Raw genomic sequence first — 27,378 nt, 5'->3', positions numbered from 1 at the left:
TAGTAATGATTCAACAATATGATATATAATGTTATCACTGATAGAGGCCATTGTCCTGTATAATTAATACTTTTCATTTTAGGAAGATTTTCCTGATAATATCCTGAATATATGGACCGTTACTCATAAAGGAGTATCTCTATATTGTGGTGTGGCTACCTTTACTTAAGTAAAAGAATACTTCTTCCATCAGATAATATGCAACATTAGTATCACATACAAAGACAGTGACCAGACAACCTGACAGGCATTTCTGTATATATATATATATATATTTCTTTTTTTAATCTTCAAGGCTTCTACTGATATGTGTTGTGCTCCGTTTGCAGGTTGGGTAAATGTTTGATGACTTATCGGCCCACTTGCTCTGTCCCACCGTAACTCAAGCCCTTGTCAGGTCATTTACTGTAGCAATTACTGACATTGAACAGCTTTCAATCAGTCCTTAATTCACACCTTCAGTCTGCGATCAATGTGTACATTACACTGAAATTACACACTAATAATCAGTTCTACTAATCAATAAACCACTGGGCAATAAAAGCAAGCTGGGAGGAGATGGGTCTTTGTACAAGGCTATCGCACCCTCTATTGGTGTATGAATGTAATTTAACTGTGATTAAATAGTGTACATGTAAAAGGTAGAAAACAGTTTAGTCCAGCAATCCGTAGATACCAGGTTACGATCTGTATAGACCAATAATCACTTCCATGTGAGGATTAGTAAGCCAGGATGTGTGTGCTGAGGACAAAAGTAAACACTTTTGGGACCAGAGTGTTGCTAGAGCTGGGAGAAAAAAGAGAGAGGAGAGCTGAACGATTAGAGGCGTATTTTAAGGAGGAGCCGGGAATGATTCACAGGAGTTGGCAGAGTGAGTAATGGCAGCAGAGTCCTGCACCGTGGCTTTTATGAGGTACTTACCCCCCACCCCCTCTGCAGCACTAAACGCTATAGATCACGTACTTCAGCACTGCTACTATGCTTACTGCCGTTCTGCTTGTCAGATTAGCCCGCATCATTAATTGGAAGATTAAAATACTATGAAGAGGTGGCAAGGACTGAGAGGAGAACATAGATGTTTTGATAGGATTTCTGCTCGCTTGACTCTGCTATACCTTAAGTCTGCATCAACGGTCAGGGTTACCACTTTCTTCCTTCATCCTGTGAATGGGTTCACAGCTCAGGGTGCTATGAATACAATGATATACGAGCTTGACAGAAATGCATCATCTGTACTATTCTGTGCTGGATATACAATATATTTATTGTGATGGAGTTAGGAGATGTCATGTAGAAAAAAATGAGACGTCTCAGTAATCATTGATAACTAAAACTCAGTGATTGTTTAATGGTCCTCCTTGTGTTAAAACGACTTATCAATAAAGAGTAGCGCGTTCCAATCATTCGGCGTAGGCTTTTGTGGTGAGACGTTAGTTTACTGTACAGCGTTTCCTGCAGCCTGGATTGAGGCAATAGTCAATGGAAAGCTATTAACGCTTGCTGCCTTACATAGCGCAGACATTGCCCTCTCCTGGGGAAACAGGACAATCTCATGTAGAGCAGTGAGATTCGTTTGACTGGAGTGCAATGTTTCATTCTGGTCTGAATATTTTAGTCAATATAAACTGACAGATGAGTCTGACTCTTGGGGGAAAAAAAAAAAAGTTTGACAGTAATTAATTCTCTCATTATTTACCCTTTTAAAGAAGAAACATCACCAATATCAGGGAAGCAATTTTCCCAATCTATGACATTTTTTTAAATACACACAAGAGAACTGGCAGCTGAATTGAAACTTGGTGAAACAAGACAGCAAAGGTAAGCATGCAGATACTATTTAACTATCTAAAGTGTTTAAATAATCTAAAACTAGATATAAGACACAAAGACAAGAAGTCATATGAACAAGTGTTAACATTTGACCCATAATGACAGTCACCGTTTATGGAGTATTATAGAGAATCAGAAGCAATAACAATGATAAAGAACACCCCAAAAAATAAATGTACAACTTCTGATTCCATTGTTTGACGGAACTGTTGAAAAGTCATAAAAAGGACACCGACAATATTATAAAATATTTGTATACATTTCTTTATTAAAACAATAAACATCCAAAGTGTTAGAGAGAGGAACAAAAGCACACCAAGAGTTAGGCAACTGGAACGTTTCAGTATGAACTCAACAGCGCTCTGCAAGATTAGCTCGTCAGTGCATTGTAACATTATGAATTATAAAATTCAAAACATGAAAAGAATCAAATACATCTCGATTGTGAGGACGGTATCTTGCAAGTGAGGAAGCCAAAGTTACAGTCAACGTGAGAGCACTGACACAAAAATAAACTAGTACACACTGCTGCTAATATTCGAGACACGTTGTCATTTATCAGTTTACACATCTCTATAATGACCAACCCAAATTATACCAAAAAAGCATAAGGTATTACTACTGAATGTTAAAAGTTGAAATACAGCCGAGAGTCATTTCAAAACATCCCATGTTCATGTGACAGATTAGATCTACAGACACCGAGATACTAGAAGAAGTACGTGTTTTGCTTTTTACAATGCAAAGCTGGTTTACTGAATTTAACATCACCGAAAAAGTTTATTTCCGAAACACAGTTCTTCAAGTACACTTCAAAAAATGTTGGTAACTGTATTCCATGTAGTTTTGGTTGTTTGTGAATGGTAGACAAATCTGACAGAGGACTAGTATATTTCCCAGTTGTTATATATTGTATATTATATCATAAGCAGTTTTATGAAATTTCATGTTGAAAACATTTTGACCAACACTGTTTTGATACATTTCTGAAATGATGGACGGAACAAGAGAGCGAATGACCGCAATGTCCAAGAGTGAAGAGCAAAGGAAACATCAAATTGAAAATAAACACTTTGGGATTTATTGATGTTCAGGCCAACTCCACAGTCACACCTGTGAAACCCACGAGAGGGTCCGCTACTCATGAATCAGACTGCATAATCACTGCAGTGCTCATAAATAACTGTCAACAATTAATTAATAACGAGAGAAGCTGTTCCTGGTGTTGGAGTGATTGCTGATAATGACTTGTCAGCATGTATACTCTTATATAAATGTTCGAGCATATGAAAAGGGGAGGTGTTTATATCAAATACAGTCATGACCTGTGACTTTTTTTGGCTGTCTGCAGTACCGTTGGTTACCTCTCTTCCTCTCCCCAGCTCGAAGCATCACAATCAGAAGATGCACCAGAAATCAACAATCCATTAACATTGTTAACAAATAGTAATCATATTAAACCTTTTAAAAAGAATAAAATCTTGAATCCTTCTCCTGTACAGCGAATGGCGATTGGTGACCCCCCACACCTCAGTTGGTTTTGGCAGTGGTCTAACACTTGTGCTTCATGGCGAGCTGTAGAAAAATCAGGGTGGGGGGGGTTGCAGGATAATACAATGAGAATTTTGAATTACCCCACCAGCCAAATGCTATAGCTAAAAACACCAAGTACTGCATCTGTAACAATACATGCAATGTGCTCGCTCACTCACAGTGAGTGAAACCAGGAACGGCACAGATTTGATTTAATATTTTAGAAAAGTTCAACTCAAGGAGAAAAAGCTGTTAAGGAGGGTTTATTATACAGGTGCTGGAAGGCAGCCAGGGGTCGTGGTATTTTTTTTATTAATACAATGACAAGGCAACTTCATTTATCTCATTAACATGGGTTCTAATGGGCTTAGCTGGAGGCTCGTTAGAGAGATGGCCGGGGCCACTGATCTAATACAAAGCTACGGGGTATGGCGATGTGAGGATGGAAGGCACACACACACACACACACACACACACCGACTGCAGAGTATGGACTGTTGGTGTAGGATAGGAGAACTGAATTCTACAGATCGAGCAAGTGGGGGCAGTAGAGCAGCACACAGAAATGACGGGTATGTTTAAAATTGAGCAAAGCGGCGAAATCGGCTGCTGACACAAAGTGAGGCGCAGAGATGGATTTGCAGAAGTGAACTAAGAGAAAAAGAGTCAAGGTGACCCTCTGACAGTACTGCAAACGCTACAATTTGAAGCTACTTACAACACACGCATTGTTAAAGCAATCCTCAGAAGATAAACGGTCCTGTCAATTCATCAGTAATGGCTTCTTTATCAGTCTGTAAGGCCACCAAAAGCCTTTAACTGACATGCAAAATTATGGATAATAATGTGCAAGACAAATGATAACACAAAAAATATATATAAAAGCTAATGACAGCAAGTGAAATGAGAAACGCCAGCAAATGAGGGCTTCTACACGGGGGTTCTACAGTCCTGAAACCACCAGAGCCGAGGCATTTCACTTTGCTTATCACAGTTTTTGTAATACATCCCAACGGGGAAGCTCATCTTTGAACAGTGAGAGGGCGATGCAAGGCTTTTGAAATGTCTTTCAATTATCCCACCATCACCAGCCCTGGCTTTATGCATCGTTCAAAACATTTCAGTAGGCAATGGATAGCTGTATTTTTAAAAGGTTATTGACATCCCACTTTAGATGGCACATGTCTCAGTGAAGGCTATCCACCAACAACAAGACAGAGCAGTAGGGCTGCCTCATCTTATACAAGATACTATGTGCTATTAAAGTCATATACTGTGTGCTATTAGAGAGACAGATATGATCATAATCAGGTGCGCTCGTTACAAAGCAATAGAGTTTTTTGTTTTGCAGTAAAAATAACCATATTATGCCAATAGCCTTATTAAAGAGCATGCAATTAGTTTTGCTGACAAACAAGACGATATGGGAGGATCGATGTAGGAAGAGGGAGCACACGACTGAAGTTAGAGTAAATGAGGGAAGAAGAAAAAGACTATTATCTTCACAGGGCAGAGAGCACCACTGCTGAGAGGCGGATATCATAATGAAGCAGCTCCTGCAAATATCCTCTGGTTTAAGTAAAATGTTTGATATTTTGGCTGAAGACACATTGACTTAAAAATTCTGACAAGATATTCCACAACATTCCATGTGCCGGATTAAAATAAATTCACCCTGAGGTCATGCATTATAAGGTATCTTGCTAACATATTGCCTCACCTTCTGTGCAGTAACAGAGAACTGTTCAGCACTGTTCATCATGTCTGCAGTCCTCTCCTCAGCCCGACCTAATCGCTCGCCGCGCTCATTCAGAGCCTGGCTGGCCTTTTGTACGGCACTCGTCACACTGTCCGCCGCTGAGTGTAGTATACTGTTGCCTGCAGATAAGGGTTGGGGGGGGGGGGGGGGGGTGAAGAGGCAAGACAGAGCCAAGACAAGTGAAGAAGAAAAGTGGGACACGAAAGAGGAAAGAAAAGACAAATGGGGAAAGAATTGAGATTCACTAGTTGAACAACTGAATTTAAGAGACCAGTTGTAACAAATGTACCTGTGACATTAGAAGCATGTATTTAAATCAGTGACCACAATCATTAGTGTTAATTCTGGAAGACTAAAACATGACGCAGTAAATGGCTTCCATCAGGTGCAACATGGAAAGGTGGCTAATGAGTTTCCTTCAAAGTTGATCTACTTCAAGGAAAGATCAAGTGGAATTAACCTTTTAAACAAGCAACAGCAAGACCGGATTAAAGAAAGCATGTCATTCCTCTCCTCTCCTTCTCTCCTCTACTCTTCTCCTCTTCCTCACTATATTGTAATAAAGAGATGCTATGTGAGCCCTGGAGATCCAGTAGTGGATATAAGACAGAGAACACATCTTCCGATAACTGTGGCAGCCCTGCGGATGTTTCCTCTGACAAGCCATTAATCTACCGCACGTCGGGACTGCCGTTACGCGCTATGGTAGCAACGAGCCTCAGAACAGCAATCTTCCCGCTGCTTTCTCTTTGTCGGCAATACAGAGCAATACATGCCATTTTAATTACACCACCAGAGTGGCACCACAAGAATCCCAGCGTTTAAAAAGACCCCCAAAAATGACTCGGGGCACAATATTCTGCCTTTTAGAATATATATCTTCAGGTTACTGATTTGGTGAAGCCGGTCCAGGACGGTTAAATACCCAGCTACACTGTCAACTCTTACCTAACTTTAAAAAGTGGAGAAGTGAAAAATAAGAAAGAAAAACACAACAAACGCCCGGTGGAAAGATGAGCTTCAATTTTTCCAGGGTCTATATCTTTGGAAATACAGCAAATGAGTTTGAGAAGAAACAGACCGATCAAAGCTCGACGGTATTGGCTGTATTAAGACTTGACAAGCCAGATTCGATCTGCTCCCACAGGAAATTGCAATACAGTGAGCGCATGTCCCGTGGCATCAAAGCAGGTAGGCTGAGTGACAGATAATTGGGACAGCTATGCTCTACTGCAGAGGGTTATATGACAGCCCGAAAGCAGCTGGTGTTCCTTCAAAAGAAGTTAACTTGATAAAGTCAAAGACACACAGAGACACACCTGTGCCGCAGACACACAGATGGATGTTCATCCCCACAGCTATGCACACAAAAGGGAATGGAAACACATACACAAGGCCTTTCTTTGTTACATTTTCCAGAAATGAACTACAGAGTAGAGGGCACATTGCACATGACAAACATCTTGACAGATGATGAAATAAGCTTCACACCTGTCAGGATTGCCTTTTCATTTGGTAACAGTATACGGCATACAAGAACTCCGTAGTCTACAACTACAACGTGAATGTAATATTTACTTTACTGCAAAGCAAATCATGTGCAAGTATACATTGAAAAAGTGTTTTCTAGTTTGCACAGGCTAAAAGACATCCCTGCTCTGCTTCCATTTGAAAAAAAAAAGAAAAAATACTTTGACTGAGAAGCTTTAGGTTGTCCGTTTCACCTTCAGACAGATTCCTCTTAATCCCCTCCTCCTCCTCAGGAAGAGCCCAGGAAGTGATACTGCCATCATCCTCAATATAACCCCCACTCTCACAACCCTTCCCCACCATATACTCAAGAGAACATCTCCCTTCATTTGTCTGCACTCTTCTCTGGTGTCTTTCTTCTCACCAGAGATCAGTGGCGGGCTGCAGCGTGGGCTCCCCCCCCCCCCCCCAGTGGAGAATGTAATTACAGTAAAAGGCAGGCTGGAGATGTTCTGGAAAAGCTCATGAAAGAGCTGCAGCATCAGGAGCTGAATGAAAGATATGTAGGAGTAAATTATGTAATGTGGTGGCCTCGCTGCAGCCTTAGTGACTCTTAACTTAAAGTGGGAGCTGATCAGTTGTCAGTGTTATCAGTATTAACAGCTACTCGTGTTACTTTGGAGGTTTACTGATATTTTAATGACGCAGGAGACTTTTTTTCTGTTATGACACTGATGACTGGTGCATCTACGAGGCTTTTTGTGATGATTTTTGTCAACTGGCATTGTTGATGCAGTACGAGGCCGGTCCTGTGGCACGCCTCTCTCAACAATGCGGGAGGAATTTTGTTGTCATATCCCATAATATCATACCAAGCCAGTGTTTCTTTAACAATGGAGACTGAACAAAAACAAAATATTCCAGAAAATAGAAACTATGAGCAAAGACAAACATAACATGAAGGGGAGAGTTCATTCAAAGTCAACCCCTCCTTCTCCAGCGCTGCTGTAGGCAGTAGATCACAGGCTGTGCTGCTGTGGCGCTGATGAAAGTAAGCTGATGGTTATCAACGGGAACATTTCAGCTACACTTTACGAGACGCTGACAGCCAAGTCACACTTACTGGCAAAGTATATGGGATAGATTCGATTCAAGGGTTTACTTCAAGAACAAACACACCTACACAAAAAGATCCATTCAAACAATAGAGAACATATTACAGTGCTTTTAATACGCTCACTCTGGCAGTGTATATGATCCTATTATCACTGCTCCAGGATAATGGTGTGTGGTATAACGTGGGGGTGTCTGAAGGGAGAGAGCGTCTTACAATCATTTCTATTACCGAGCACATACTTATCTGCACTTCGACAAGTTCCATCAATAATTCTCCTTAATACCGTGATATTACCAGAGGGATTTCGCTATTCATCCAAAGAAACTTATGAAGCATTCTGTTTCTTTCTGAAAGTGATCCCAACTCTTCACATAGCTGCACCTACCTATCGAGAGCCTCTCCACTCTGAATCGACTCAGTAATTGCAGTTATTGTCAACCTGGACCTTAATTTCCAAGTTTCTGCTTGACATACAACATGATTACATTTTACTGTACTAGTTTAAGTACAAAATCACATTAAATCTGTAAACGGCAGGGAAAAAAATGCACAAAACTGATCTATACAGTCAACTGTCAAATGAAACTCCAATCACTTTTCTCCTCATTCCTCCTGCAGTTATTCCCTAAACAGTTCATTCTCACTTTCAATGGTCACTCCCAAACCTTTTATACACAGCGGTTCTCTCTTTCTCTACGTTTCCAAATCATTTAGCAATCTGTACATTTCCGTCTTTCTCTGATACAACACTCTCTCTCTCTCTGTGTGTGAAATACAAACTGCATACACCCAAAGTATGTGCCTCATTATATCATTTTCTTACAATCACCACAATGTTGCTCCTCCCCTTCCCCACCACCACCGGCATCCAGGACTTTGACTTGCTTGGCATCATCTTTGACCTACATGAAATCCATTGCACTATTACTCAACAGTTAATGTAAAATGTGTCATCCAGTGCTGAGGTTTGGGACAAATGATCCTATTATAAATAGTCATTAATATGTATAGATATTGTGTTTGCTCTGCGCTTCTTGAACAAAATTACATTTACTTTTAATGCATATATTCATGTATCCTACAGGCACTTTTTAACTTTGGAGTGAGGCCTGAACGACTCCTTAAAACCTTTGGTTAACCACTTAGATAAAAGCAAGGCATCACTCAGCCCTGACATTATTTCATGAGGGGAAAGGCTTGACCTCGATCGCTCAGTCGGCCTTTAGTTAAGTCACTGTCTTGCTGGTTAAAAAGCGAGGCATTAATTAAGGACACCAATGGGGACAAACGTGGAACATTCTGTACTGACAGGAAAATAGCTAATAGGCATTCATGAACAGCCTATTCTCAGTGGCTTTAATCAGCAGATAAATGTCAGCAGCACACAATGCATTAAACGGTCATCAATTTCATCATAATCTTGTCTGAGCTTGAATGTTAATGTGTGAAATGATATACAGAAGTACAGAATACTGAGGAAACCATTAAGGAAGAAGCACTCCGTCATTGTACTGCCCTCGTACGTCAAAATGTGATTTACCTCTGCAAAGCATTACTCAGTGACTCTGCACACAGTGTGACAGTGAGGGGCAAGGACACTGAACATAACTCACATAACCTTTGGATGTAAACTTTAAAAAATCCCTTTCAGCATGTAGTCGACCCCGACAGTGAAAACACAAACCAGGGAAATGTTGACCGTGTGCTCACTGGGATCATACAGAGGCAAGCTCTGTGTGTGTGTAAATATTAACTTCAGTATATCTTTAAAACTTGACAACACAGTCCCTGAGAGCCAAGCACAGAGCCCTGAGTTCAGAAGGCAGGGGAAGGCTTTGTTTTCTTTTAAATCCAACTTTGTGTAACAACCTAATTTAGTGTAGTCAGATCTTGTAAGTGCAAGTACTGCTTTAGATATTCTTAATACTTAATTGATCATAATTTGTTCGCTGTGAGATAAGTCATGCCTCTTATGAAGCGTGACTTCTATTGGGATTCATCACTTGTTGGTGAGCAACACTCTTGTTTAAAAAAGAGAAACTTGTTTGTCCTTGTTTTCTGGATGACCTCAACACTTTTTAGTAAGGGTTCATTTAGTCCAAGTAGTTTTGCATACTTTACTGTACTGGCTTACCTCGTCTTAGCAGATGACCGTGGCGTGCAACAAATTCTTTCCGCATTCTGTTCAAATAGACCTTGCAACGGAAAATGACTGAATCTACAGCTTGGTCTTCTGTGATGAGAAAATATCAAATGTCATAGTTAGCTTTGATGTTGAAAACAAGTTTGGAAATTAGTCAAGAGGGGTTTGAATTATTATTTCATGAGTTAAGTATTGAGGGTTTAGTTGTAAATGTCATGCAAAAACTGTGAAACTGGTAACTGTTTGATTAGTCATCATCAATTGATTGTAAACCTTCCTAAGAATGAAAATTCCCCAAGAGCATTTAGCGTAAACAACTGGAAGACATGTTTGTCTAACGCTGAGGGTTTGAAAGCATCCAGTTAGCTCACAGATTTAATCATTCCTTTAGAATCAAGTCATGAATACGTGCCGGTGAGATAGAAAAGCTCAGGTGGGAATGACCGGGTATAACAGTGTGGGCAGCAGCAGCCCAAGTCGGCACTAATAACAAGGCAATCAACAAATTATTATTTCTGGGCCAATTACATACCCCATCAAGGATCAGAAACTGTATCCGGCTCTGACAACAGTCTAAAACTCTGCAAAATCAGTTCACTAGAGTTAAACCATGAAGGCTCTTTACAGGATACAGAAAAAAATCAAATCAAATAAAAGATATTACAAAATATCTTTCCTGAATTGAATTTAAATCTAGAGTGGAGTTGATATTATAGTGCACGCCATTTAAAGAATTAATTTAACAGGTGCTTTTATGACTCAATCACATATTTAGCATCATGAGACTCGGGGTGATATCGCCTGATGATTAAGTGTTAACAATTTTACTTCACTGACACTATGCATGGATAAGTTGGCTGCTGCCTGCATAGCATTCATTTTGCTATAGAGTAATGCAGGAATGAACGTATCTTTAAAAAAAAGCGCTTGCTAACAAGTGGCTGAATGAGACTACTAAACGTCATCACGCCTAACGCTAGTCCACCATTAGCTTAGTAGTGGTTACCTGAAGTCATGAGACAGTGGTTTAGTTTGTTTAACGTTGGCTTTTCACTCGTCGATTGCTTTTATGCTTCAATAGTCCAAAAGTGGTGTTCATTTAAGTACATTTACTTTTTTTGTCGAGGGAACCAGTGCGATGTTAACTTCTGAGGTTGGCCTACAAAAAGACATCATCCCTGCAGCAGTCCATTGACAGGGCCTCTTGTAGTAACATGATCAGCATGGGGTAAACAGTGAAAGATTAAGCTCACGTAAAGATCAAAGCTGGTGTCATCCACAAACTACTGATGACATTGCCATGACATCCCTAGATCACACATGGGGAAACTGACAACCAATATCGCGTTCATTCATTTTACGCTCCCTATCTTGAGTGGCAAAACAAACGTGTCCATCTAGGGTCCTTAACAATGGTTTCAATAGTTAATGTACATTATTGTGGTTTAATACAATCTACCTGATCCAGATGTTGCCATCCCGGAGGATGCTGCAGATAGAGTCTTCCCCAGTTATGGTCCCACACCTGAGCAGCGTCGTGATCTTTGTTTTGCACTGGTGTGAGACTTAAACTGGAGTGGACAGAGTTGGCATCGTTTCCGTTTCTCCTGTCACAATGTGCGTTGAGAACGGTCAACTTTTAAGTCCATCACACACAACATCCTCTACTCACTGAGAGCCAGGAGCTCATTATCAGATCATTGGCTAGATGGACTTACAGCACGGTGTCAATAGCTCCATGAAAAGCTGTTTACTACAAAACAGGGTTGTTTCTTTAAGAAAAAGTGTGTAGTATGTAGTATGTACTTTTCGTGGGTAAATTCATTCATATTAGAAGCATTTTATCAGAGGCAGTGCTAAGTGTCGTATAATCATCCACGAGAACAATGCTTCAGGACCTCTAAGTGTAATTTTCCGGACTATTGGAGGCGTGTGGTCAATTTGCAACATTTGCACTCCATAATCCATCCTACTCTAAAGATTCCTGTGTTCGGTGCTCTCAGGGACTGCACTACCTTCCCACCTACACATACAGAGACTATAATATGCACCAGGGTCAGTTTAAGTTAAATACGGACATAGTTTTCCGAGTAGGAGGGAGATCAAAACAACATGTTAGAGAGAATATATATATATATATACACAGTTTCACCTCTCTGCAATGTGCTGATGTGTACTTTTTTTGCATCATGAATGAAAGCTCTCAAAAAGCGCCTTACTAATTACAAGTAAACCATTTTCTCTTCAAAAATATGTATCCGGTAATTGATTGTTGTGTATGTGGGGCAGATGGACACCCAGCAGGAGGCAGGTTTGTATCCATAAATAATGCCATGAATAATACGACAGGTCGAATGGTGTTTAAAGATGAGGGTTGGGAGTAAACAGATCAATATCTGAATAAACCGCTCAAGATGCTGCATTCCCTATTGGGTTTCGCTGTAGAAGAAAGCCTCAGCCAACACCACAGCCCTTCACCTCCTGTGTAACAAACACACAATTTGCAGGCAGGAAATGACCAAATATGCAAATTAAGATTCAACATTTGGGAATCGGTTGTGCTTTGACGTATTTGATCAGCCTGTCTTCACATATTATTCGGGCATGAATTGAATATTCCTTTCAAAGAGAGAAGTTAGCTGTTAATTAACTGTTACAGCTCTTACCGTGATATTTATTGTTATGTTGAAGAGTTCACACTCAAAGCACACAATGAAATGTGTCAAAACCACGTAAATTAGGGGAAATTATTACTTAGTGTTGTATTGAGTATTTCTACGTGCTTTAAACCAGTTGATCTGTATCAGAAGCTTTGAGTCACAGCTGATGCATTTTGTTGGCCATCCTCATTGACCTCACTTCAGCAGAACACCCAACAGATGCTGTGTACGAGAAATGAAGCATGCATTTTCATACACACCAGGTGCTGGTTGTCATTGTACATAATCAGATTCAAACTGGCTTACAGCACAGTATGACAGCAGTGAGTCTGGCATAGCAGAGCCACTGTGTTCTGAACAGGAATATTAACCAGGACGGTTAGCTGTGTTATTTGAACCGTCTTACCCCCCAGCAGTTTGGACTGGCAGTTGACAAACTCTGGTTTCCTTGCTGCGCTGTAGCGCTGGCAGGTGTGGTGAAGAATCTGGATGAAGATGCACTTCTCTCCTGCTGAACCAGCGACCCACTGGTCGAAAGCATTCTCGAACATTAGGTCAAACTCTGGACAGTCCTTGGAAGGAATAACAGTGAGAGAGAGACATGAGTGTGTGAGGTCAGGGAAAAGAAACATCGAAACTATTAAGGAAAGAAATGGTGAAAGGCGTACAAAACCAGTTATTTGGTATTAGCAATACTCATGTTAATGATGAAGAATCCCCTGGCTATAAAACAGTTGGATAAAAAGCAATGGTTGAGGGGGGATGGGGAATTACATACTTTGTTCGGGTCAATGCCGTTGACCTGTTGTAGCTGGTCGATTGTCCACTGTGACCTTTTTACGAAGGCAGAAGATCCTTGGAACTGCTTCACCTTAGTGATGGATACATGGGAGGGTTTCCTATTTGTCACTGCGAGAACAAAAACAATAAAACACAGCAGATAAGATTTAACAGCAACATAAAATTCCAGAATATGAGATTTCTGTGCAACTTGTAGCCTCGATGTTTTATTATGTAGTTAGAAACATTTGGATTAGGGTGAATGGAAAGTTCAGGTCACAAGATAAGGAGTATTCGAGTCAAGCAAAAGTACAAGGTCCTTCTGTGGGCGGCAGAAACAAAGGCAGCCTTTAACAATGGACATTTCACTTTTGGAGCCAATAGCAACAGACTCCATGACAACATTCCCTATGAGAAGACACAGCCTAAACCGTGAACAGACAAACCCTGTAAACATGGATCTGGCTTATACAGTTATCCTGCCAAATGGTGTGCAATAATCATATATGAACATACATTACACGATGAGTTTCTCTTCTATTCCAGTTACATAAATAACTGTTTTTCTTCACACATAATGGTTTAAAGAACATAAACTCTTGGTTACATTGTTCCTGCCAAAGCAGAACTTGCTGAGTATTTTTACACTGTGCTGGACACAACTCACGTCTCTCTAAGAAAGGTGATTTCTTCTACTGCTCTGCTGACTAAGTGGTTAACGAATTGCACTGTGTTCAATCGTGGAGGTATAAACAAGTCACAAGAGAAAAATGGACATAATGACAACACAAACCAACAGTGGTGTTGTGCTTCCATTACAGTTATTAGGAGTTTCATCAGTTGATGCAATAACAATCATGCTTAGCTGTACAAAAATAAGGGTTCGTAACATTTATACAATCCAGAAAAAAGTGTGTTGCTTCAAAATTCTTTGAAGCATTTTCTGTGTTCTTTGGTATATGACCTAATGAACTTGTCCTACAGGACTAGTGACATGCTAAACATTTTATAATTAACTAACTAACAGAGGTGCTTCTGACTTTTCACCTCCTGTCCAATAACATTATTGCGTCCAGAGCCCGAGTCATCTCAGCATTGCAGTACTTTCAGTTTTATTCCCATTGATATCCGTGTTTGACTCTTAACATACAGAGATAACCATGTTTACAGATCATCGGAGCTCATAGTTCTCTCGTGTGTCAAAACTGCTGGATGTGTGTGTGGCTGGATACTGAACCCATTTTTTTTTTCATGCCCCCGTGTTGCTTTTTTAACCCCCGGCAGCGAACCTCTGCTTCCGCTTTCCCACATTTCCCATTGTGTCATCTCAGAAACAGTGAAGTGTTCGGGTCATTTTCACTGCCGTCACTCTTCACTCTGCTTCTCATCTCTCCGAAACAACCACAGTTTGCCTTTTGTTCAAGTTTATTTTTCTGACAGATGTACCACACCTCATTTCTCGAGAAAGGATTTTGAAAATATAGGTAGGGCTGAATGTTACACTAGGTGATACAATTCCCCTGAGAGGAGGGGTGTTTTGATGTGTTTTGTGTATCCATTTAGACAGCTGCTGTTAATACTTGAGGAGCTGGCCTGAGGCTGCAGGGTGGAACAGACAGACACAGGCAGACCGATACAATACAGGCTTGTCAGTCATCTCCTTCTTCATCTCCTTCTAGTCTTTTCTTGAGAGTATATTTTTACTCAAACAGACCGGCAGCACCATGACAAACAGATGAAGTGAGTGATCAGATCTGTCTTGGGTCACACAGAGAGCTAATAGAAGCTCTAACAACCAGAAAATGTCATGAAGGGTACAGGGTGACAGCTGCATGTAATGAACCGGCCTGTTGAAGAGTCGGAGTCTTGAAACCAATTCTCAGCGAGAACAATTTGTCTCTGAGCTACATTTGTGGCACAGATACGCTACTTGCTCCAAACTGATAAAATTGAAAGGCGGTTTTATTGCGGTCACTTGATAAGTGCAGGACTGGTAGCTGGCAGATAAAGGACTAGTACAGCAGGAATTAAACTAGAAACCATCGTTCTCTTGCCTCCATCTTATTCTACCAGAAACACTATGGGGCTGGAACTAATGATCATTTTCACCAGGAATGAATTTGATGATTTTAATTCCTGATGAAAATAAAATATTTTTAAATGAACTGCTTTGTTTATAAAAGCCCACCACAAGTATCCAGAGCCCAAGTTTGTGTGCTCAAATTGCTTGTTTTGTCTGATAAACTGTGAACAAACAAAAATATATTCAATTTACAGTTACACATGGGTACCGATTGGGCAGGATGTACGGATCGGGTAGCGGGTGACACGCGTTGTTGTTCTTGTGTAGCGTTAATGTGCTAATATATGATATGGAAATGTGATATTGGTGATATCATTTTAGGCTGTACCTAAAGCATTTCCATTCCTACTATCGGTATCAAAACAACTCCAAAATCAAACTGACAAAAACAGGACATCGTCAGATTTAAGTAGCTCCAACCAATGAATGTTTGGCTTTCTGTTTCAGCCAAGTCCTATGTGAAAAGTGTGCTCTTCCTTCCAAGCTGAATATGCCAAGCTGTGCGCACAAGCACAGACTATGTTTACTAACAGCAAAATGTACTGTGACTCAAAGCAGAACAATCAGCCACCGTAGGGGAATGACATATCACGACTCACATTCTGAAAATACAGTAACGGTAGTCTTACTGTAGCAGCCATTCATGTCAAGGCTCAACGGTTGTAAATGTTTGCGCCTACAGCATACCGTAGAACATAATAGATAGTAAAGAAAACAATGATGATTATGAATGAGTGTGACCCCCCGGGCCTGAGATGCTTTGACTGACACATTCCTGCATTAGTATATTCACTTTCATATCACAAGCTTTGTGGAGAGCCTGCTTTGTAAAACAATCACAGTGACTCCAGGATCAGAATAACAGCTAATAACACTGGAGAAGAGGCATGAAACACAAGAAACGCAGACTTAATTATCCGTTACTCACATGGGGAGGAAAATGTACGACATGTTCAGTCGCAATCTGGTGCTGCCATTTGGCGGGGTTTTTTTGTTCAATAAAATTCTGACATTACACTGAGCCCGACTGCTGAAATGCATCAGTGAAAATGTGTCTCAAGGCCATGGAGCTAAATCGTCAACACATCAACGCAGAGGTCTTAATCAAACTGCCAGACACCTTTGTGCCTCTCAAAGCCATTTCATATTCAGTTGTTGACTCCCACCTTGTCTGAGTTGTCTCTCCTGCATATTAAACTGAAAGTTAAAGGAGACGGCAATCAAGCCGAAGACTGTGAGAAAATGTACGCTCAAGCCCTCCTACTGAAATGAAACCTCAAGTTTCTCTCGTGATAAATTCAACCAGCAAGTGATGTTATGAGTGTGGAGCAAAAAAATGAATTTAGAGATCTCAAGAAAAATAATGACACAGGCAAGCCGTGATACAACCACTGATGAGAAAATCATAGAAGGGAGTAAGGAAGTTACATGTCATTAGACATGCTGACATTATACCATCAGTGTTGCAGTAAGCTTCTTTTTGATATTGTATTTTGTAACGTTTTTCAGCGAGACTATTAAATCAGACAACACCCTGACCGCCACTCCTCCATGTGCAATTTGAATATGAATGCTGATGAGTTGAGACTGAGATTCGGAGGCCAAAGTTCCCCCGAGCTGGAACTTCTGTACCGAGTGAATATGCAGATGAAGATCCCATTCCTGTACTTGAACTGGATCAAATATGAAACTGACTTGTTTCACTTTTATAAAGCAAACATAATAATCACAAACACACCCTGAACACAATGTGAAAGTATAATAAACTTTATGAGAATGATTTAAAAAAACACTACATTATGTATCTAAAAACAAGGAAAGCACACAGCCATTGAGAGGCTGCCAAAGCCATTGTTTCCATGTGGGCTGTCAGAGAAAGGCCAAGGAAGGGGTTCCTGTCCTGCTCCCTTCTCGTGCTCCGATGGTGACATGCTCTCACTTCCTCCTGTCGATCAGTCCCTTGTTATGCTTGGCTGTGAGGCCTGAAAGAAAACTCGTACTGTACTCGTCACAGACTGCAGACATCAGAGACGAAACTCTCTCAAGATCAGCTTTTCCTAAAGGAAACATTATCATAGCTTGTGGTTAATAGAGAAATGTGAGAACCAAGAGGAATTCTAGCAAAAGCAGTAATGACGTATAGGATCATGTGAGAAGTGTGTTGGTTGTCGATTATGAATGCACACAGCGTTTATGGAAATGTTTAATATAGTACAGTACTATGGAAACAAATATAATCCAGTACAACCAATGTGAGCACGGAAAAGCTATGGGATTAATGCAGAAACATTGGAGCTTGCCAATGACACCATGAGAGCAAACTGAATATGAAGGACCACCCTCATGTGCATAACATTCATAACTTTCTTTCACTGATATAACACAACTTAATTCTCGTGTCAACACTGACGCTTATCAAAAATCTCCATCCACAAGCCAAAAACATTGATAAACATCAGGATTTCGGGCCATCCGAGAACAGACCCAAACCACGGAATAACAAAAGATCACATCAGATATGGAAGATAACGTGTAACTGTTCAGTCAGGGAGGCACTGTGTGGCCCTCGGGAAGGATATGTTATTCCAAGTCTCACCCGGCATGAAAAAGTGAAGTAACTCATGCACAAGATGAAAGTGTGGAGTGCACACCACACTTGTACAGACATTTTGTACATTGCACAGCTTTCACATCAAGCTAACATTTGGGAAATCATAGAATTACATACAGTACATCCATATCGTCAGTACTGCAGCATCACGAACAAAATGAATTCAATTATTCCTGAGTGTCACAACTTTACTGAACTTTGTGTCCGCGTGTATGTGACAGATCCTCATCTGTATCTGTGATTGTGTTGCTAAACAGAGTTGTATGTTTGTATTACAGTTTCTAATCACAGTTTGAAGATACCCGGTTAATCAAGCTTAAAAGATGATGGGATGTTTTTAATCATTTTGACTCTCCCATCCGTCCTACTTTAAAGACGCTTTTCGCGACATCGATCTCAAGCAGGTGGGCTAAGGATCTCTTGACAAATCAGACCCATCCTCGGCTAGCACTCAATTGGCTCTGCAGTGCTCCGACAGTGGGGTTGCCATGGCAAATCTCATTTGCATGGCGCAAAAAGACACCCGAGAAGATGAGGCTGGCACCTGGCCAAGTTCATACAGGGACAGCGAGTAAGGACGATCCACGTGCAATTTTGACTCTAGGCTGGATCACAACTAACAGGAATTCAAAGTTGGATCTCATTAAGACAGAAGGAAATGCTAATGGGAAAGTACTGCTGTTTGCTGGGCTTAGACGAGGGCCAGATATGACTTAAAGGGATAGATCGTATGTGTATGGACACACTAAACAGCTGAGTCCACATCAATCATCAGCCTCATGCAGCACATGATGATTCTAAAAGGTTTAGGAAATACAGTAATAATAGTATGGTAGTATGGTAATAGTATACTATGCAGAATACGTTCATCACTGAACTAAAGAGGCAGTATTAAATGAGTCAATCTACATTGATGAAGAAGCAGAGTGGGGGTTTGAACTACTAGTGTTGCTGGAGTTTTGACGTCTTCATAACATACTAATTATCATGAGAACATCTCTGAGAAATAAAAAACAACCTGAAATGATATCCTGCTATATGGATAAGAGAATGGTTAAGTATCTTGGTAGCGAGGACACCATGGTGCAAGGTAAATATTCAAACAGCTTGCATCACAGGTTGAATTTTGCTGCGTGTTGCTGCCTTAGAGCTGTTGTCGAGAGCCTGTCTAACACTTTTCCCCGCCTGGGTCTATGATTACAGGTCTATTTTAAAGCTGCCCCCGCTTTAGCTGGAACACGCTGTTATCTTCAGAAAGAAGCTGTCACTGGAATGAACCACGGCACTGGCTAGACTTGCAACAACAGCCCGGCACAAAGGCCTCTACAGTCTATTCATGCGTTTTAAAAACACAGTGACTGCTGTGTACGAGTTGGCCTCAGATAGGATGGTGCCCATGCAGTGGCAAGGCACCAATAGTGAAAAGGAGTGCATATAGCATGGTGAATAATAGCTGTAGAATAGAGATCAGCTTTGTGCTCCTACAGCAGATACAGACGCTACGTGCTTAACACAACACTAACAATGGAGCAGTGCAGAGTTTTCTTAAAAATCTGACTTACTATAGAACTTATTAATTTATATCAACTTTTAGTTTGATTCAAGTTCAAATCAATCCTAAATGGTTAAAAATCTTTATTCCATAAAAATTATTTCTTTAGTCAGCGAGCAGCAGACAGTAAGCATCCGATTCTAATCAAGACCGAAATTGCGGTGATCCTTAAAATGACGTTTCAAAAAATCTTGATAACAATTTTTTTTTAAATATTTGGCAAATCAAGCGGTCTGTCACAGCGGGCTGACAACTGAGCGAGATGTTACAAGGAAACGTTCCTACTTAATCATGCACCACTGATGTTAGTTGTAGACCTTCACAGGGGGAATATTGAATAGGTTTCTGCTAATGGCTGTTAAAATGACGAAAAACACCAGGAGGCTGGGAATTGTTGAAAAAGAAATATAATTTCTATATTAAATTAAAATGTTTGTATTTTGATTAACCGAATAATGACTTGCATGGCATTTATGACCTCATGTTTGTATCATTTTTCAAACCGTATGTTCAGAGAGGAACCTTGAGATGAAAGTTCTCTCTTTCATCAGAGTTCTCTTAAACAGTAAGAATTAAAAACCCAAATGAGCTTTTTTAAACATAGCTGCCTTTCGCCTCCAGTCACATCTGTTATCCATCCAATTATAACACTCACCCGAGGACAACACGTTGAAAGGATGCTGGAGGCTTGACAAATCACGTGCGTCAGACATCCAAAATGAAAAGTCTCATTTGAGACACCAAAGCTTTTGTAATAAATTACATCCAAATGTAATAATATCTGTCATATGATTGAACAAAACACTAAAAGAATCACTCATTTCATGTTGAAACAAAGTTTCACTACATTACCGCACTGCCTCAACATTTGTGGCTGTGCCATATATTGTAATCTAAACAACAATATTTAAATGTGATCTCAGAGCTCTAGTTTCTCCATTCTATTGAGATCACAGTTACACTAAACTTGAATCATATCAACTGCACTGTAACAGGCTGAGACAGCAACACTTTGGTGTTGGGGTGATGTGATGCCCCGTTGACCGCTTATGATACAGTGCAAACATGCTACTGATCACTCCGACATGTCTGACGTGTGGACTGCAGCTTGAGGAGTCGATAAATGAAGTAGCATGAAGTTATCACAGAGTAAGATCAGAGCTGCAGATAAAGAAAGAGAAAGAAGATTAAAAAGAAATGCTGAAAATGAGGGTCAGGTGAGATAAGTTAGGAGGAATGGAAGCCATTGGAAAAGCAGGGGCAAAGAATGCTGATTTGCTGAACCATGTCACTTAGCAAAAACAAAGGACTAAATCAAATGCGGGATATATATTTCTTTGTCTTACAGCAAGTGATAAATGATTTCACACCTACACTACTTAAGGCGTAGGTTACATTTAATCACAAAGACGGACAAGCAATACATCTTAGAATCGTCCTAAAGAGAAACCAAGGAAAAATACAGAGGTACAGAACGCAATCACACTTTCCACTGAGGCAGCTCATTGTGTTTCTCTTTCTCATCTAGCGTTCTGCTTCTGTGCACATCCAGGGGAGAAACACATGGTCTCTTGTGAGGCCCGTATTCCACTTTGTGACCCCCAGAGCTCGTCCATCACCCAGTGCTCCACGGACCACTTAATAACCCAGCTATTGAGGCTAAGCCGCAGCCCACATAGTAGACATTCCTCTAGAGCCCGAGACCACAGATACTAGGAAATATTTAATTACACTGGCGCACCGACCTGAGGCTTCTCCCCTACTCTGATGCCACAGAGCGGACTTCCCATCAGCCTTTCATGTCTCCCTACTGGTCATGTAAAACCTGAACTGATTGTGTTGCAGCAGGACTCCACCAGGCTCAAAGCTAAAACTGAAATATTCTCATAAACATTTGGTTGTTGGCTTGCATTTCTTCATTGGAGGAATATGTAACAAAATACACATAAAATAATGTATATATGTCTGTCGATTAAAGCGAGAGACAAAAGAGGCGTTGTGTAAGCTCATTATTTTGAAGTACAATTTCTTAGCTCAGTGTGAAAAGAGATAAAATGCACGAAGAACTCATTGCAACCTAATCTGGATATAATCATAGTATGCGCCGGTATTTCAAACAGTCAAAACAAAGCACATTCCTCAACACTTACTTCTTCAAGAACAGAAATCTTTAAAACCAAAAGCAACCTGTGTCAAACCTGGGTCACATAGTTTTAGAAAGAGATGGTTAGTGATAGCCTTTTTTGTGGGAACACGACATTTGGTGCTTTTTAAAGATGAAGTGCTGGTACACAGTACCGGGAAGAGGGGACAGGAGCTGCCTGCCAAACACATACAACAACCCGTCACCATCACTCTTTCAACAAGAGAACACATCTGCTAATGTTTAGGAGAGGCTGCGTTTTCAGCTAGGTCTGTCGACAAAATAAGTTGCGATGTTTCATGATGTTCAATTTTAATCCAACAGACAGCAGGTCAAACAAACTCTGTACTCTGCTGGGATGACAGCGTGCGTGCGCATCTTTACTTCCTAAACATGCACTTGTAAACTGTTAAACTGCTGTCGACGAATTTTGTTGTAATTCTCTTCTAATTAAAAAATAAATTACAATTTTGAAAGTTTTGTTAACATTCCCAAATGATTCTGTTGCACTTACACCATTTAAATCAATAATGTTGTCAAGTGCTTTCTAATTTCTTACTGCACCATACAGGTATTAAAAACTGAATGTGTGTGTTCTGGGATACTTGAAGCCGGGGGTGGAAGAAGAGCAATATGAAGCGATGGAGGTTGTACAATGTACTTTCACCACTGACTAAATCCCAACTTGCTGTCATTGTATCTCCCTAACAAACCTCCATTACTAATGGTCACTCTGGAGATACAGCAGTATTTATCTCTTGTCTGGGTGGTCTGGGCTTTTGGTTCTGTGATGTTAGCAATCTGGAAAATTTAAACCTACGATTTGACTACTCCTCTAATGTATCTATTATCCCAATATCTGAAATTGTTGAGAGCCATTACTGAAACGTCTGTTGGAGTTGGATTGAATACTGGTGAGTCATCCCCTGTGGATTCTACCTTCAGCCCAAAGAAGTGAAATCGAATGATGAATCAAAGCATTACGGTTCAGGCTTGTTTCCAGATATCATTTCCTGGTCCATCTGGTCTCTTTTAGACAAGGTTTAGTGAAGAACCGTCTGTATTTGATATGGAGGGAGCGACATGGAGACTAATATTGCACAATCTACCTCAAATATTCGAGAAGACAGTACATACTGGGTTTAAAGAACGCCTAAAGAAAGCAGACAAGGTTCCCTGTCATGGTTCCGATTGGTAAACTCAGAGAAAGAGTATAACAGCAGAAAGCATTTTTTGAATTGCTAAGAAAATGACTGCATCATGTAGTACTATGCTGGAGGGCACTTTGTTCTTTCAGCGTTGAGACACTGTCTACTTTTCATAAGATAAAGCATCTGCATTTGTTGTGTCTGTCTCAGGATGTGCTTTGGCGAAGGGGATAACATATCTTATGTATTGAACAACACAGGTATAGTAGCCTCTACACAGTCGTGCGTTTGGATGATAGTTGCAATCACAATTCCTACCACGTACTGTATCCAGACAGGATTAGAACCCCACCTGAAAGGCCTTCTCAGGATTATATGGTGAGGTCAACATTTCATGTGGAGTAAATACAAGTTCACAAATTATAAAATCTAAATCTATACGAAATCTTTGGACCCCGGTACTGTGATCAGCAAGGACGACTATGCTAATGCTTAAAAACCGACCTCCAATTCAGACCACAATAAAAGTTCAAGTGGATGAACTTTAGGAGGGCTGGATGGTAATGAGCATCCATCAGTCTTCCTCACCGGAAATCCAAACTACAGTAGGATCAAGGTCATGAAGACAGTCAACTGAGCCACACATTGTTAAAAGCATCCCTTTACACAGAACAGAAGGCCCCATTGTGTCTGGAGGTACTATAAAAGCATTTTTAATTCAAGCATTTTGGATTGTTTCCTTTACCAACTGTAGCTAAACGGCTAAAACGATCACTATAACAGGAGCCCAGGGGATGTATGCCTCTGCTCTGCTGGATAGCTTTTTCCCCACATACCGGCCCCGTACAGAATGTCCTGTCTACAATCACCATAGTGATCTAAAAGATGATACAGATGACATAACCTGATCTCCAAAATGACGCAATGGTGACAGATGTGTGCAGTTAAAAGGTGCGTAGGACACATGTGTATTGTATTAAACTGGAAATTGATAATTAACTGAGGCGTCATTCCCAAACTGACTTGTTCAGTAGAAAGAAATCGAAGGAATAGTGGAAGGTTAACCCAAACGTGAGGGAGACGAAATTTACGAGGTTATTAACACTCCACTGCACCAGGATGTCCATCTCCTGTTGCCTTTACTGTTGTTTTAAACCCATATGTCCTGTTCTCTGGAACATTTGGTCAAGGTGGAGAGGAGGCTGAATGATTCAGAACTCGTGACAAAGGGGTCATGGGAAAGAACAAAGAGAACGGGATCTGGCTATATTAAATAGACAATTGTACATCAGGAACACATTTGTGTAGCGATATACCAAAGAGGGGTTCAGTGTGACATATGGCTGTGTTACACAACCTGTATCTGATGCACCGATCAGACTTTTCCAGTCCCGATACAGACACTTATACCTGGGCTTTGGGTATCGGCCAATACCGAATAGCGATCCGATACTAGTGTTTAATACATTAGCTGGATACCTCGCTGTGTGGAAGTGACAGGGATCATTCTTTTATGTGCGAGGCAACATCAGGCTCGACTTAAATATTGCTTTCTTAACTTTGAAAAACAAAATGTAACAAATAAATACATAGATATAAATGTACTGAATTGTTATGAATTAAACCCAAACCAGCTATTTGAGTCAGTATCGTACCGATATCAGATATTAATGTATGATTTGATCTGTAGTGAGGTATGATTTTGAGCTACTAAAGAGTATGAAAACTGGAAGAAAGCACTTTGCATGCTTGCTGCAAGTGCACGAAGGAGATAGTGGAGTGACCCTAAAGCGGTGAAATATTGGCAAAGCTTATCAATGCAACAATAACAAACCTGAAATCGAGATCAATACTTTCTTCAAGTATCCAATTAGGGCTGCTGGCTCACTCACTGGATATTTATATTGGTTTTCAGTCACTTCCCTCATTAGGGACACCTGTGTGGCTGATTTACCAAACTTCTAATTTGCCTTCAAGAGAAAGTACCAGAAAAAAAAGGAACGATGTATTCTCGCTCAACTCGCATCTTAAAGACAAAGTCCTTGGCAAACACAAACAGATGGGGGAATCTGGTACAGTACATAAACTATACCTGGACAAACATGTATATGTATAGATATAGATATATATATCTCACATCCTGACAAATCTTTGTACGCCAAGCACAAACATGAAACTGATCTTGCTCCTCACATCTGACTGAAAGTCGAAAATGCAAAAAAGCACAATTCCCAAAAAGTCTGAGATTTCCTGTACTGTGCCATCTCGAGTTAAACTCATCTCTGATGGATCAGAAGGAGTTACAGTGTACACACACACGCAGATTTATCCCTATACACACACACATCACTGTAGTTGTACACGTGTTGAACTGGCCTGCAGAGCCCCGTAATACAGCAGCAAAGCCTCGAGTGGAAACCAGGGAAATAGCATATATTTACCTCAAACTTCAAACATGAAAAAAAAAAAATAGCTCAATATGGTGGAAAATAGTAAAAACTACAATTTATAAGCCAGGGCTCTAGATTGAAAGCCAGAGATAAAAGAATGTATGATGTTTTACTGACATGACATCTTTGGTGCATTGTTATTTTCTGCTCAGATTTAGAAAATAACCCTCTTGGTACCATTGAGGACAAACACGTCCTCTAGTTCAGCGGTCCCCAACCACCGGGCCGCGGACTGGTACCGGTCCGTGGGTCATTTGGTACCGGGCCGCACAGAAAGAATAAATAACTTATATTATTTCCATTTTTTTGTGCAGTATTGGATTAAATAATCTCTTACAGCTGCTAATTTATAGTCCATTAAAAATGCCCATTAGTGATTTTTTTTATTACTCCTATTAACCTTCAAAGTTTTTAAGCTTCTAGTTATTAAAACTCTTCAAAGTTGTTACCTTCTAACAGCCTATTACTTTATTTTGATCAAGACAAAGCAAAAATAGCTCAAAAGATCACTTTGAACAACAGAAATGAGAGCCACTTGCTGTCAGCTCATATGGTTATGGAAACACACACACACGCACACACACACACACACACACACAGTGTCATTGAAGAGCACAGATTGCTACTCTGCCAGGATGGATCATGAACATGCAGGAAGTTTCATTTGTTCCCTCAGTCATCGGGTTTCCATCTGGTCCTTCCATGGGTGGATGATCCATGTAGCAGGAAAACAGCTGGGGGTTGTGAGAATGACATTAAGCTATGATATCAATCTTCCTTTCTTTCCGTCTTCACCATAATATTAAGCGCAAGAGGAAAAGAATGACAACCTCAACTCTTTTGGTCTTCCGTTCAACTTGTAAAACTCACTTACAAGTGAGATGAGCATCTTTCAATAGCTACACTAAAAAGGAAAATGTTCAAACAATATCCTCAGTTATTCTGACATCTACCAAAAAAAAAATGCATAAATGAGATACAATGTCCAACAGAGACACATTTTCTTATATGCTCGTGCTTGGCATCCCACAATAACACAGCATGTGCCGATACAGCGCTGTCAGGGAGTCTGCAGGGGTGCTGAGCCTTGCCCTTAATGTGAAATACCAGAGCAGAGCCCACCCAGCGCCTGACAGAGGAAGTCTCCACAGTAGACAACTAGAGTCCCTGCAGTCTGCTGTCACCGGGCTGTTCAGCCACACAGCTGCCTGGAGAGAGTGAGATGCCAACGTGCCAGTCTACATCCCATCTAACCTTTAAATCCTGATGAACACTAAAAGTTGCCTGACTGCCTGGTGATGGGCTAAACACCTGCTATGAAAAAGTTCTGTGTGGAGACATGATCTTTATGTATATAATGAATACAGTCATTTTATAAAGCATTCCCTACAGTCCCTGCGGTGCCTAAGCAACGGTTTGTGAAGATTAAGTAATTAATGTACTGTACGTATCATTACAACTACGACATTAAGCTCTTTGTGCAGAATTTCTCCCATCTTCTGGAACTGTATGTCTTATATCATCCAGAATCCGCCTGTTTGCCACAATTGGTCTTTATAAATATATTAGTAGCATTTTGTTACATATATCATTACATGCAATTTTACTCTAAATGTACCCCTTTGTACAAGGTGACCACTTCATTTGACCGCAAAACAAACTACTGTATGAGTGCTCAACCAGCAACTGATCAGTTGCAAACATTTTGCCAGCTGTTATCAATTGGTAAGATTCGCACGCACGTCTTTATAGGGCACTGCTGCCCAGTAAATCCAGGATTACAGGTCGAGGAAATTCTAAGGCTCATAAAACTGCTTCAAAATCCTTTGGATTATCTAAAAAAAAAAAAAAAATGTATTGTTGCCTTGCTCAAAACAAGATTGTTTTTCTTACTTTGTGAAAAGTTGTCATTTTGAAGATAAATGGTTTCCATCACAGCAACCAGAGGCAATGAAGCGACCTATAATGGATGTGCGACACACACACACACACACACACACACACACAGTAGCATCCCCAGCGTTGTGGTCTCAGAGGACAGTAAGAAGGGAATAGGAGTCGCATTGAAATGAGGAAGCACCAGACAAGGTGCTCTACA

General features: G+C 40.5%; 1 protein-coding gene across 3 annotated transcripts in view; it reads right to left on the bottom strand.

Annotated features, from left to right (window-relative positions):
• Window positions 1-2,071: 2,071 nt before the first annotated feature.
• The window catches only part of stxbp6 (syntaxin binding protein 6 (amisyn)), a 51,362-nt gene continuing 26,055 nt past the window's right edge, over window positions 2,072-27,378 (bottom strand). The window contains exons 3-7 of one of the 3 annotated variants that reach the window (XM_076107623.1): window positions 13,292-13,422; window positions 12,920-13,085; window positions 9,845-9,943; window positions 5,085-5,242; window positions 2,072-3,406 (exon numbers count right to left, since the gene is read on the bottom strand). In XM_076107623.1, coding sequence (XP_075963738.1) covers window positions 3,383-3,406; window positions 5,085-5,242; window positions 9,845-9,943; window positions 12,920-13,085; window positions 13,292-13,422 — 578 coding nt within the window. In that variant the 3' untranslated portion in view covers window positions 2,072-3,382. The remainder of the gene's footprint in view (window positions 3,407-5,084; window positions 5,243-9,844; window positions 9,944-12,919; window positions 13,086-13,291; window positions 13,423-27,378) is intronic. The other 2 variants (XM_076107621.1, XM_076107622.1) reach the window with 2 other exon arrangements.

This window comes from Anarhichas minor, unplaced genomic scaffold (genome assembly GCF_050575085.1).
Source record: "Anarhichas minor isolate MPS153535 unplaced genomic scaffold, ASM5057508v1 ptg000040l, whole genome shotgun sequence".
Classification (NCBI taxonomy): domain Eukaryota; kingdom Metazoa; phylum Chordata; class Actinopteri; order Perciformes; family Anarhichadidae; genus Anarhichas; species Anarhichas minor.
The sequence above is the reverse complement of the archived record's forward strand: the minus strand, read 5'-3'. Positions and strand labels throughout refer to the sequence as shown.